The 14,267-nt window shown below is 45.2% G+C and overlaps 1 protein-coding gene across 2 annotated transcripts in view; it reads left to right on the forward strand.

Moving 5' to 3' along the window:
• The window catches only part of GALNT17 (polypeptide N-acetylgalactosaminyltransferase 17), a 208,435-nt gene that overhangs the window by 87,921 nt on the left and 106,247 nt on the right, over positions 1–14,267 (forward strand). For both annotated transcript variants that reach the window (XM_080562705.1, XM_080562704.1), the window contains exon 5: positions 1,747–1,944. In XM_080562705.1, coding sequence (XP_080418831.1) covers positions 1,747–1,944 — 198 coding nt within the window. The remainder of the gene's footprint in view (positions 1–1,746; positions 1,945–14,267) is intronic.

Raw genomic sequence — 14,267 nt, forward strand, 5'->3', positions numbered from 1 at the left:
AGAAAGCATTTCCCGCATTCTTGCCCTTTGCAGCTGGATCCCACTGGGGAAGGCTGATGTTTTAGATTGATTTGTTTTTTCTGCAGCAAAGAATAAGTGCAGAGGCGCGGAAGCAGCGAAAGGTATTTCATATGGACTTTTTTTTGGAGAGATTCAAAACATTTGAGTTCAAGTGGTTTAAGCTTCTGTGAATGTAGATCGTGAGAGGAAACTGAGAGTGGTTTTTCTCTCTAACAAAGTATAAAAAATAAATGCTCCAAGTTTAGAAAACTAGAGGTAGAAGCTACTAACTTATGTCTAATTTGAACAGAGAGCGACATCCACTAGAAAAAGGCTTTAACAGCAACAAAGAGTTCTTTGCAGTTACTGGATTTTTCATAACAACAGTGCATGTGAAGAGTGTATTTAGGAGTTGTTTCTTACGTTGATATCTGTATTCCCAGCTAAACATTCCTCTCAAGGTCACTTAAGTCTTCACACCCAATTTTATTGGTATACAGAGGAAGCTACAATTTACTGAGGTCTTGAAACAGCTTTTCTAGAGATAGAGAGGGAGCGTTTCTGCGGCACGAGCATGGCTCTCTGATATTTTATACCAGCTGCTATTGCTGGAGACACCAAGAGTGGAAGTTGTTCCTTGTGTTGGCAGACCAAACCTGCTCTGTCGCTGGTTCTTGGGCTGCAGAGGTGAGGCTGAGCATATTCTGCTCTGGGCACATTTGCATGTCCCCAAACTGAATTTTGTAGCTATAGAGCCTTCCTCTTGAGCCTTCTCCCCACCTGTCTCTTTTGATGGTCCATATTTCTTCTATGGAAATGTCTCCAGGTGGTCATCGAGCACTTTTTCAGAGCCTTTCCTGGCTGTTGCGTCAGTCCATACTGCAAGTCTGGCCCTTAGCTAATGGTTTGGCTGATTTCTTTGCTACTTTAGTAGAGGTATCAGGAAAGCTCAGTTTAAAAATACAGAAATTTTGAAAATTAAAAAGTTCTGAATGTGGAATTACTCTTTAGTAATGCCTTTTTTAAACCAGCATACCAGAGAAAACATGGTGTACTGGCTCTGCAGGAAGAGATAAGTTGTAGTTTTAGAGGTTTAATTCATTTCAACAGCTTAACGCCTTAGTTTGTTAAAATCATTTTTTTCCTTGCGCTGATAGCCTCAGCTTGTCCATGAATTTTCATAGAAGTAGTCAGCTGTGTAGGAGAGTGCTAAAACTCCCAGAACATGCAGGGCTGCATCCGTGTACTCCGATTGCAGCCCCACGCAAGGGATGCGTCCAGGCAGGAAATCCCATCAAACGCAAGTGCTGAAACCTCTCACTGCATCTCCCTCGTGGCTGACAAAGCTTGGCAAGCCTTTCAGGAATAACTTCTTAATCCTGGCGGTGTAAATGTGTTGTCTCCGAGCGCAATTTCTGTGCTGATAGAAGCAGAGGCGAGCGGATCAGTAGGACAGGGGCTGTGCATTACAGTCCAGGATTGCTCGCTGGCGCTGCGAGGAGCCTCGTGTTGGTCACCGGCCCCCACTGGGTGGGTTTTGCTACGTCTCTTTGAAGGCGTGATGCCACTTGTGAATGACAGCAGAGAGGGGTCCATGAAATTCCCTTTTATTTACTGAACAGTGACAAGAGGCGTTTCCTTATCCTCATTTAAGTGTACAAGCTGTAGAAAAGCAACAGTGTTTGTCTGCAAACTGGGGAGAAATTAATGGTCTCTTCCTGCACTTTGCTTCTTTTTACCACCCAGGGCTGAGCCGGTACTCTCGCGAATTCAGGAGAATCGAAGAAGGGTCATTCTTCCCTCCATCGACAACATCAAGCAGGACAACTTTGAGGTGCAGCGCTACGAGAACTCTGCCCACGGGTACAGCTGGGAGCTGTGGTGCATGTACATCAGCCCCCCCAAGGACTGGTGGGACGCTGGGGACCCCTCGCTGCCCATCAGGTACGTCACAGAGCCGGGGACCACTCTGGTTCTGTCAGTGAGGTGTGACGGGGCAAAATGTGGAAAGATAAAATAAGAGAGCCAGCTTAGAGAGGCTGGATATCGAATGGTAACGGGAGGCAGCTCAGAGAGGCTGCCTGTTGGGCTGTAACACAAGCTGGGACGGGTTTTGCTGGGGTGCTTTGGGAAAGGGTGTTGTTTGGTAATGATGTGCAGAAACACAGGGGGTATAGGAGCTGTGTAGATCTATATGGTCTTATGTTTAACTGCATTCGACAGTCACTTTACTTCAATTATAGCATTACATTTTTGCAAATCATAAGGAATGAGGTGATTATTCCTGTATAATGAACTAAGTGTGAATTCATGAAATATGGCACTGGGTTTTCTTGAATAAAAAGCGCATTTTCTTTCAGGGTAAACTTCATAAAAATTGATCTTAGCTTGTTCTAATGCTGAAAGGCCTGTATGGTCAGCAGCTTTGAAATGTTGCCCCAGCCCCTTCAAGCTTTACATATGGGACAAGTCCGTTTGGGCAAAGCATAAAAGCAGGAGGGGAGAGAATAGCTCAGTGTGGGCGGGAGGCTGGGGTCGTGCTGCCTGCAGAATTCAGTTATTTCCTCTTGACAGCCCCTAAATATGGGAAATGTAACGTGGACACTGCTGCCTTGGGCTGTGGTGTGTGGAAATTGGGGCACAGGAGTTAAAGGCAGCCAGGGCAGATGGGCAATGCCTCTGTGCCCTGCTCCGGGAAACAGCTTCTGTACCAGACCCAGTAGCCTCATGGTGATGTTAAATAATTAAACAATTTACTAAAATAACGTTGTTAACATGCACTGGGGAAAGGATTATGAGAAAGATAAATGGGTAGTGTCCACAACAAAAAGCTAATGGAAAAATACTGTCTCTTTGCATTATGTTGTGTAACCACATACAGACCAGAAATAAATGACTACAGTTATTTTTTTGTCATATAATGCTATGAACACTATGCACTTCATGACAGTATGTGTATGAAAGGGATACCAGTGCAGTACTCCATGTAATTATGCGTGGGATTAGAGGAAATTCTTAAATTACCATATACAAAGGTACATTAGTTCTGGAGTGACCTTTTAGGATAAGAGTGGGAGTGGAAAAAGGCAGTTTGTTCCTTTTTGGGGGATGTGTGTGTGCGTGTGTGTCTTGGTTTTCTTTGCTTGTTTCATATCTGTGGTGCACGAGTTTTATGGCAGCCTCAAGAGCAATTCCCCTGCCTGAGACAGGGGCTCCAGTGTGCCCGTGAGCGCCGGTGTGACAGCCCCTACCAAATATTCAGCAGTGGAGACTGGAGACAGACAGCTGTGGGAACACGTTTGGAGGCAATTTTCTCTCATGGATAATTCACAAGATATAATTATCCAGGCAGAGTGCTGATGGCATGAAACTCATCTAAAATATGGCCTGGTCCCAAACTGGCTCCAGGTTGCTGCTCTGTCCAATAATTTTCCCACAAGAAAGTCTTTTTGAATGACTAGGACTGCTATAATACCTGGATTCTGTAATACATCTTCTGGACTGTTTTTTCCATTAACATTTAAAATTCTAATACACAAAGACACCTTCGATCTTAGCACTCTGTTGTGCATGCATTTCACAGCTAGACTTTCCTTGCCAGGCTTACGGACCTCCTCTGACTACTTTCTGCCCAGAAGATAAAATTCTGCCCAGCGTAATGTGTCATGTCTAAATCAGTCCTCATGGAAGAGGCACACAGTAACTGACGTTTTAAACAGTCGTCATATAGATCCTTTTCTGCATCAGCATGAGCTCTGGTGAAGATATTTGAATTTTCTAGTTCAAACGTTGTTAATTTGTATGTATAAAGGAATACATGCGTGCTTACGTATCTGGAAGTTCTTTGCACTAGATGTAGCCAAGATTTATCCAGTCCTTTGTTATTATTGTCCTCAATAAATGTTTACTGAGGGTCCAGAAAACCTGTGTATCAAGGAAGAACAGAAGGAAGCTGATGCTTTCTGTGTCCTGCCCAAAACAGGTCTTTGGGAATGCTGTGAAATTGCACGTTGACCTGATCTGGCAGCAGGTTATTCCCAGGGTGGGATCTGCCTTCTTACGGTCTCCAGGACAGATTCATTTCCCACCTGGCAGATCGTGATTTTCTGGGGACTTCTCAGGGTATGGAGCCTGTTTGCTGCTGCAGCAGTGCTGGGCTGTGAACTCCAGCACCAGCGATTTCTTCTGCTTGACTCATTTAGTTCATGCTGCATCAGGTTTTGTCAAAAAGCAGCTTTGGAGAAATTGCTGATATCTGGAAGATTTATGGCTAGATCTGCTGATTACGCTCCAGTTGTAAGACTCATGATTTATAATTACGAATGTGACATATCGATGGCTCCAGGGGTCTGATTCAGGAAAACAATTAAATGCACTCTTGCATCTTTGTCTCTTCAAGAAGCCAAGTAAGCAGATAGTGCATATTAAGCAGACTTGAGGATGAGGACACTTACCTGAACATGGAAATTGGGGGCATCATGCTTTTCTACTGGCAGTAGAGCACATAAGCCTCCAGAGAGAAGAGACTGGAATCTTGGTGCTTGGCTGGTGGGTCCGTCGAGAGTGCTGTGACCCTGGTGGTCCCACCGGTAGATTATTTAGAATATAATATGTTTCCTGGCTTTGTATTTTGTGCACTTGTCTGGTGGATCTGCTCAGTCTGAGAGGCAAAAGCGTTGACCAATAGCTGTAGTAGTTAGCAAGCCCCCTAAACTGCGTTGAAGCTGAAGGAAGGGTCCTGGATGGCTTCAGAGGTGACAGAGGCATCTCTGCAGGCACGTGGTGTGTGGGGGCCAGCTGGGAGCCAGCTAGAAAGTTAAATTGGACTTGGGATGGGGCTTGGCTGCGGCTGTTTTATGTGGTACTTAATCTTTAGTGGTGTTGGAAGACAAAAGCTCATGTAATTAGTATTAAGATCACTGTGAGGAAGAAATTGGTTTTGAGAGTTATGGATTGTAAAAGAACAGAAAAGCTGGTGGTGTTTGTTTCTTTTTCCTAAAGATGAAAATAATTTGAGTTAACCCACCCAATTACCTGTTATCTCAGCCTCAACTGCTAATGGATTTGCTCTTGCAACATACTTATGAAAGAGAGCTCTCATCCTGGTTGTGTACATGATGCTGAGTTTGAGATGGAAAAAACAGAAGGGGATTTAGGTTATTGAATGTCACATGAGTGGAGAGAAGGTGCCTAATTCTACTGCTCACCAAAATGCTTGTGGTGTTCCCTATAAACTGCCCCTTCGGTCACAGGCTGCAAATAACATTGAGGTCTCCCACTCTTGTCATGTTTCATTTGTAGTAAGACCACAGGGATTTGTGGTGGTGGTGTTATTACTATTATTTTATATATACTTATATATATTTTTTCAGAAACAGCTAGACATTTCCTTAACTGCTTCCAGCAGCCATCATCCCCCGATGGCTTTCACAAGCACAAAAATGTGGTGTTTTCTTTATTTTAATTGATTGGTGTGTTCTTTCCTCTTTAATTTAGCCATTGAGACTTTTTCCAGGCAGCTGTTTCAGCCTGAAGCTTTTGTACACACGGGATGTGCTCAAACCTTGAAATATCCACAGCAATAAAGCAGTTCTCAGGAATAACTTCTCCCGTCGTACAGAATGATGCAAGTGAGCCTTCATGTTCGGGATGGCATTCCTGCAGTGTGGCTGCACCTTTGCAGGGACAGCATGTTACAGCAGCGCATCAAAACCTCTGTAGGTAGCTCTAGACAGGCTTGCTTAAACTGCTGTATTTTCACCAACTTTCAAGTACTCGGCATGGCAGTCTTGTTAGAAGGCTTCCAGCAAGTCCGAGTTGTTGCAGACTGTTATGTGCAGGTGATGTTGTGAAGGCTGGGCAGAGTTTCAAGGATTATTTCTTGGGGGTTTTGTTTTTGAAAAATCTCAAGCTCCCTAGGAAGCTGTTTGTACAAGCGCTGCATGTTTTTAAAAATTAGTGCTTCCTGACTTTAACTAGCATCTCCGAACTGCAGGAATGTTCCCATTTCTGTGTAAAGACAGGTGTAAAATGTTCTCACTCCTCTGGTGTAGCTGCTTTGGAAGTCAAAGGGAAAGCTGATTTCCATAAGAGCCAGACATGGGGTGATAATGCTAACTTGCGTTTGGAAACCTCACCTGGTATGTCTGAGAAGATGCTTGAGTGCAGGTGTTTGCTTAGAGGGATTGGATGTGTGTGAATGTCACAACAGCTGCAGAACACTTACGGAGCTCTCTAATGGCTTTATATAAAGTTTAAATCAAACACAAAGATAAAATAATGGTTCTGATGACCCGTCTCTGTCTCTAAAGCTCCTTTTCATAAGCAGATCAAAGAAAACAAAGCTCTGTGATGACCACAAATGCTTTCTGATCTTTGAAGTCTGATTCCCCTCCAAGCCCTCTACTTGCTGCAGTTGCTTGTCCGGGGGGCCGACATCCTGCTGCCACCTTTATAGCAAAAGTCCCCACGGCCTCAGTGAACGTTGGAGCAGACCTTAGAGCAGTCTGAGATCAGTGTGGATGTACTGCCACAGGTAAGGGTTTGTGAGTGCCTCTGGGAAGAGCTGGTACAGGCACCTTATGTAAACATCTGAATAAATCAAACCCTGGCTGTCTTTGGTGTGCTTGCTGGAGACTCGTGCTTCCAGGTATATCACTCTTAAAATTAAGGCCACTCCTGACTGGCTCAGGTCAGAACAGAGCCCTCTGACAACTTGTAAACAGCCTACCAGAAGACATAAAGGGATTTTTTTTCATCAGTATTTAATTTGGGGCAGTCTTGCTTGGACCTATATTCTGGGAGAGAGAAGGTTTAGGTCAGAATCCTGATCTCAATAAACTTTGTCATCCATCTCTGGATTAAATTACAACCATCAAGCGTTTTATCAGCTTCAAAAGTAGTTTTACAGAAGCCTTTTTAGTTTTATCAGTGTGGGCTTGCCTTTAGTTATGAGGTTTTTGGTGACGATTTGAAGCCACAGAGGGGAAAAAAAAAAGTCTAATTGACTTTCCTGATTTTGTCTTTAAATGTATTGGGGAGAAGTGAACCCCAACTCACTGCACAAAGTGACTTTCACCAGAGTGCTAATTTTAAGCTCTCAGTCTTCAGAGATTCCCTGTGGTGTGAGAAACCTGCCATGAGCTTTGGATGGTTCGAAGCTCAGATTGCCTTTTTATGTCATGCCTTTTTATGATGAATTCTCTGTCTGGTCATTTTTACCATTACATAATTTAGTACAAAGCATAAAAGAAGGGTGTCTAATAATTTGTAATAGTGTCAGGTTTTACAGGATGAACAGATTTATGTCACTGCTTGAAAGACTTTAAAGCTCCTGCACCCGAGGTTTAAGCATATGTAGATGGTTAACGGTAGCCCATGTGATGACCAGCTGTACACGTTTGTTAGTGCCACATCTAATTTCAGAACATTTATGATTTTTGAAAAACTGTCCTTGATTGCAACTGTTGGCTGCAGCCAGGAGCTGGGCTTGATCCAAACCCCACTGGCAGGGATGGCGAGGTTCCCACCTAACACCAGGGTTTGGGAGCGGACCCCACAAGCTATGCGAATTTTCTATAAATTAGAGAAAAGCTTCTGGAAGAAAGGATCAATGTTTCTGCAGCATCTGAGCATCGTGGCTAACGTTGTCACTGTAGACAGCAGCGTGTTGTGACACCGTCTTGATGCATGGACCTGAGTAGGCTCATGCTTGGCCGGTTTGGCCAAGTGACCATCCAGAGGTGTTTTTTTTTGTGCACTTTTAGGTAACGGGGTTTGGGTGCTGGTTGCTGCTCTGGAGGGGGCTGGGTTTCTCCTGGGGTGGAGGAGAGCCCTCTCTCTAGTCCCAAGCCTTCAGGCCAGCTTGGTGCAGGTTTAAGTGGGGGCTTGTTTTCACTGAAACCACCACTCTGCTAAACTGAAGGCGTCTTGCAGGTAAAGCTTCAAGACCTTCTTTGGGCACCAAAGTCAACGGAGAATTTTCCTAAAGTGCCTTTATAACTGGGTCAGGGACAATTAGCCTCCAGGATTGTCCTTTGCGGAGGTAAGCAGAGGGTGGGAGAGCAAATCCTCCCTCCTGAAGGGAGTCATCATTTATTGATATAAAATGCTAATATAATTCATTTCCACGAGGAAAGGTGGCTAGCCACGCTGGAAGAATTTGCCTTTGTGTTTTTAAGGCTTTACATAAGAGAAGTGTTTTGATTAAAAGGAGGAAAAAAGAAAAAGCATGCTTCTGATTTAAAAATAAATAAATACTTGCACTGACAGAACTTCTAATCTGAGCCCTAGTCACAAAAAACAGCCTTTATTGATGTCAAAGTTGCTTTAGAAAAGGAAAGAGTAAACAGGATTTGGCCTTTAATTTGTGAAGGGTTTTGATTTTTCAGAGGCATTAAAGAGACAGAAAAGATGGGTATTGAATTATTTAACAATTGCTAGTAAAATTAAGCTTCAGTCAGCCTGCTTTCACCGAAATAATCTTATGAATAAAAACAAAACAATCTGGGGCAACACCAATATACAGTGCTCATATCCCGCTGGCTGAATTGTTTCAAAGTAGTCCATGAAGTGGTTTTGCAAGTCAAAGCCAAGTGGAGCCTTTTCTGTGGTCTGTTCACACTTCCCCTAGGAGAAAGCTGCTGTTGATGGATTATACAAACGTCTTTTCTCTCTAAACCTGAAACCGAGGGGAAAATATGCAAAAAGGAGTTGGGGGAATTTGGCTCTTTGAATTTCTTTTTTTCTTTAGCAGATGGCATTTAAGTGATTTATTGTCTAAAACCAATCTTTTCTCATTAAGAAGCAAGTATTTAATGACTTCTGAGGTGGGTATTCCAAACAAAGAAGTGATAATCTAGGCGCTCAGTGACAAAACATAGCAGCCCTTCATCAAACAAACTTAAAAGAGTGTTTGAGAGCGAGTGCTGAGGGCTATGATTTTCTTTCATGTGCACTTTAATTCTCTGTCCTCTTCAGTCAGTGGCACATAAATAGGCATAGTTTAAATTAAAGGAAAAATAGATCCCTATTATCATACCCATCGGTGGGAGCAAGGAGTGTTTGATGCCGGCGAGCTCCCAGCTGCCTCCGCTTGGGAGCTCTGGAGGCTTTTCGAAATTCTGCCTCCCAGAGCCCCACCCTGCTGGTGGGCTCTGCTGGGGAGCCCAAATGAAACCTCGAGGTCACGTCTCCTTCCCAGTGCTTGCAAACCATGTACCCATGGGTGCAGGCAGCAGGCTGGGCATTGCACGTTTAACGGCCAGAACATATCCTGGGGGTTGTTCACTAGACCCGTGTTAGCAGGCACGGCACAGAGGGCTGCAGCCTCATCTCGGTGTGCTCGGTCTGGCCATCTGTGGTGTTTGCAAGTGCCTGATTTCCATGCTGGCTGGTGAGCTGGGACAGCTGTAGCCGCTCTTCCTTCCCGCTTTCCAGAGCACAAACACAGCTGTGGAAACTTGCAAGAGGAAAATGCCAGGGAAGGGCGGCTTTGGTAATTCCTGGTGGCGTTGCTGCTGCCACTTGTTCAGGTCACTGCTGAGCCTGCCTGTATGGGGTTTTCTGGTTTATTTATTTATTTTTTTTAATAATTCTGGCATTTCAATTTGATTTATTTTAGCTTCTTGGAGAGGTCAGAGCTAGCATTGCTGTTCAGGCCGTGGTGCTGTTTGGCTTTGCAGTGGGGCAGGACCAAGGGCACAAACCTCCCCGCGCAGGGCAGCGGCCCCTTGCCCGCTGCCTCGGTTGTGGCGTGGGTGAGAGGCCGACGAACGTTGTGGGGACCTGAGGATCGCGGTGATGTGGAAGGACGTCTGATAAGGTAAAAGTTACCTAGAGAGCAAGGGAGTGGATGAGGTGACAGAGTGTGTCTGTAGTTAGGGGGTGATTTGGTGGCAGCAGAGGAGTGACTCCACAGGCAGCCCAGCGTGCGTGATGGATGTCCCAGCCGCCAGCTCTCTCCTGCTGCTTACTCTGAAGACTTTTCCTGGGAGTATTTGTTTTACAATCGATTCAAGCCCAGATCAAGCAGTAGCTTTGAGAGCACTGTTAGTTAGGTACAGGTTTAGTTTTTAGTAAGCATTGCTGTTCTTCACGGTGGGCTGTGTGCAGACGTCCTGTGGATGGAGGAACACCATGCTTTGAAGGAGACAGCTTGTCTCCAGAACACAGCCCCCACGTCCCTGTCGCTTTTCACAGACAGCGACACATCAGAGAAATGCAAACTTCAAACCGAGCACTGGAGGTTGGAATCATGAAGAGTATTTCAGCCTTTGAGAAGAGGCTGTTTTTTTCGTGGAGGCAAGGGACTGCGGGGTGGTGGTCTCCCATCCCCAGACACAGAGGTGCACTCACCCTGGTCTTCAGGGAAGAACTGAAAAGTTGATCTTTGCTGCCTTCTGCAGCCAGGCAGGGGGCTGTGGTGCTTGATGGAGTTGTGTGTTATGTACGTTGGGCTCCTTCAAAGAACAGGCTGAGGACTGGCAGACAATGTCATTGCTGAAAATTTTTGCATTCGTATGGAGATAAAATCACTTTCAAACATGTTTTAGTTGCCTTTTTTTTTTTTTCTTTTGAGGCTCCAGAGTGCAGCTTTCATCAACACCTCTAAATTACTGCAAGTAGTGACAGCCTGCTGCCTGGCTGCCTGCAGAAGCACTGCTGGGTTGTAGAGCCCTTCAGCACAGCAGCAGCTGTAGAAGAGCAGTGTCTGCAGAAGCTTTCTGGAAGAGCATCAGCTGAGCTGATCCTAAAGGATCTGGTGAGGCTCCGGGTTGTCACTGCCCGTGCTTCCCCCAGCATGGGGAGCAGCCCCTGCTTCAGCTCATGTATTTCAATCCCAAATGGAGGGAGGATGTGGTGGTGGAAGTCCTCACTGCTCATTAAGATTTTTGGGGTCCCCAAGTTGGAAACCTGCTTTGCTTCCAGTCCCAAGATGATCTAGGGAGAGCAAAATGCTCCTTGAGGGATATGGGAGGCTGGGAGCAGGGTTTTGCTCTGATTAGCTCTGTGGCCGAGCCTCTCCCATGATATGATGGCTGAGGAAGCCTGTTTTTTCTAAGCCGGGCACCTTGGTGTCTAATGAACACCTTTCTCAGATCCCAATTGTCTTGTAGCTGCTGTGATCCTTAGAAGACGAGTGGGTACTTGCTAATGAGCAGTCAGGCTGGAGGTGTTCTTAGCCTGATCTGACAAGCGCTCGCTTTGCTCTGATTAATGCCTGGGTGAGCTCACCTCTTTTTTTTTTTTTTTTTTGGAAACTAGTTCAAACCTGCTGTGTTGAAGCAAAGAAATGGGGTGCCCGTAGGGACGGCTGGAGGCAGGGCTTTGCTCTGGGCTTGTCTGCCCTGGAGTAGTGGCCCTGCAGCCTGTCCCCACCATTCTTAAGCCCTGTCTTCAACAATACAGGCATGGAGGCAGGAATGATAATCTGCTGCGGAGTCTCTGTTAGCCCAGCACAAGCCAATAGCAAAGCATCGCTGCTCAAATGTCAGTGTAGCACGTCCTTCTATTTCCTTGTCCTTTCTGTCTATGTGATTTCCTTTCAGGAAAAAATAAATCAAGAAGGAAGAAAAACAAGCGTTTAAGCAAACAGCTGTTGGTGGTTTTGCACGGTGCCTGAAGACCTCGAAGTTTTGTGGCTGCAGCCAGCCCGTCTGCCCGCTGGGAGAAGTGGGCTGGAGGAGGCTTCTGCCCTGCAGGATGGGGGCATCGTGGGGTGGGCTGCTCTGCGGCACCCAGCCTGCTGTCCGGATCAGCCCCGAGAGGTTCCTCGCTTCCTAGAGAGAGGGAAGCTCACGTGCGACAGTACTTAAAAATTCTTCCCCAAGTCGCTGCTTGGAGATGTTCTGAAAGAGGTCTTTCCTCTGCTAAGTGTTAGATTGATGTCAGCAGAGGCAATAGTCCATTCTGTTACTGTCGCTGCCGCCGACACCACTGCTCTATTTTTCTTTGCAATTAGAAAAACCATCAATCATTTTCACAGATGTGCACCTTATAATTGCCTTCTCTTGCGCTCCCGGTTTAGCGTAGATGTTCTTGTCAAGTCCAGCCCTGGGAGAAAAGAGCAGCTGACAGGTTTCTGAGAGCTCGGCAGAGATTCTCCATAAACTGTTTCCACATGGGATTTAACAACCACGTGATTTAGTGTTTCTGGCTTCTTTTTTTTTAGGGGAAATAAGTGTTGTTTGTTTTTCTTTTCCTATTGTAATGATAGAAATTTTTCTTTAAGCGTGGCAAGGCTGGGTGCCAAAAAGCAGTGTCTTGAATTCCTTTCAGAGCAAACTTTCAATAAGCAGAAAAAACAAAAGAGTGAGAGAGCTGCAGGCTCTGGGCACGGGCTGCTTGGGATGTTGAAGCCCCTGAGTGGGACTGGAGCTGGACCTTAAAATGTGATGAGGACGGTTGTGGCCAAAGAGACAGGCACAAAGGGTGACACTGAGAAGGGCCTTGGGGATGCGGTTTAAGTTTCTTTCCAAGGAAATCAAGAAGTTCCTCTGTGCCCGGTCAGTGGGCTTCTTGCACTGGAAGAGAGGAGACGACAGGGTTTGATGCAAGGCTGTTCGGGGAGAGCGATGCACACAGCATGACGGCGTCCTTCGAGACTGCTCTGACTGCAGAGGGATCAGATGGTTGGTTGTAAGTGAGTGGTGCCATTATAGTGTTAATTACATCAGCCTGAAAAGGTGTTAATTTGGTTTAAAACAGAGCATGAGGTGGCCCAGAGCAGTTCCCCCGAGGATTTTTCTCTCTTCTCAGTACAGCCGCGACTTTCACAATGACTTAGGATGTGTTATAGCATTTCCTTTGCTTCTTGGTAAAGGAAAGGGACGTGAACACTTACTAATGTTACGTCACCCCAGTGTTTAATCCTGTCTTTTTGGTTCGGTTGACAGCTGTGTGAGTATCATCTCAGAAGCAGGCTGAAAGTATAAAGAAAAAAGAAACTGCATGAGCACTGGGTTTTGTCCTTGCCGTTTGTCCGTAGGCATCTGCACTTAGATGTGGGCAGTTGTGAGTCTGGTCACTGCTTCCAAGAGGAAAAAAAAATGTTTTTCTTTGAGATCACAAGGTTTGGTGACGGTATTTCACCTTCCTCTCAGTGAGTTTCTGGATTTAGGTCTGTCGCATCTAAATGCTGTTTTGTTCTCTTTGTATTGTAAAGCTCTCTGGCCGCTGGTCAACAACCGTAATGTTTCTGCTGTAATTTTGCTGCTGGAGGAAAATGCAGCTGTAAGGAGAGAGGGAAGCACGCAATATGCAGTCCTGCGTACTTTTTGGGGAATTGAGCTCTGACTGAAGGATGGGCTAAAAATAAGTGGAAAGTGGAGGGAGAGGAGAGATTCCATTTACTTTAGGAACAGAAATGAGGAGATTGGGGAAGCAGATGGCTGGCTTGCTGCTAGCCACAGTTGATTGTTCCAGCTGATTTGGGGATGGGCACACGTAGGTATTGCCAAGGAAACTCACGTGGGTGTTCATGAAGACAAGTATAATAAAGGATTGGTAGTTTTACTGGACTGGCACAAGGCTGATGGCCTCTTCAGGCCTGCGACACCAAAGCGGCGATCAGAAGGGACTTAATGCTCTGTGTGGTGAAATACTTATTGCGTCGAGATTGCTGCAGAGGTCTTGACATAAACTGAGGAGCTTTGCAGGCCTGTTAGTTATCGGGGCTGTACAACAGAGGTACACTCTCCATTTTAGCAAGAAATAGCCTTGCAGAAAGACAATGCAGCATAACTTTTTTTTTTTTTCCAGTGAGCAGTCTTTCCCTTGCTGATTTATGGTTAGCTTAGTCAAGAAATTCCTGCATGCCTAGTGAAATGGGTTCATTTTTAACTGCGAGGGAGCATTTTCTTTTTATACAGCAGCTTCTTTTTGTGCTTTTGTGAAATAGGCTTTAACATAGAAATAAATCATCACAGCATTACTAAATTAAAAATAAGTATAAAACCAGGCAGTGCCCCAAGCCAAGGTTAAACTTGGATCAGGAGATCAGATTATAGTTTCATCAGTCTTTCCTCCCACTCTTTGCTTAATTTGGTACTTAAATGAACTTAATAACCATTTCAAAGATATGTACACCCAGCTGCTTTGGAGAGCAGTCTCCTGGTCCTCATGTTCTTATTTTGGGTCACGCGCATCATTGCACTAATGTGCTATAACTGTACTCCGAGATGCCACAGTTTATTTGGATGTAGAAGAATTACGCTTGCTTGGAGCAGAATTAGCAATGAGTTTACCTATCTCCTTTATAAGGCAAA

Source organism: Anser brachyrhynchus (assembly GCF_964034855.1).
Source record: "Anser brachyrhynchus genome assembly, chromosome: 20".
NCBI lineage: Eukaryota > Metazoa > Chordata > Aves > Anseriformes > Anatidae > Anser > Anser brachyrhynchus.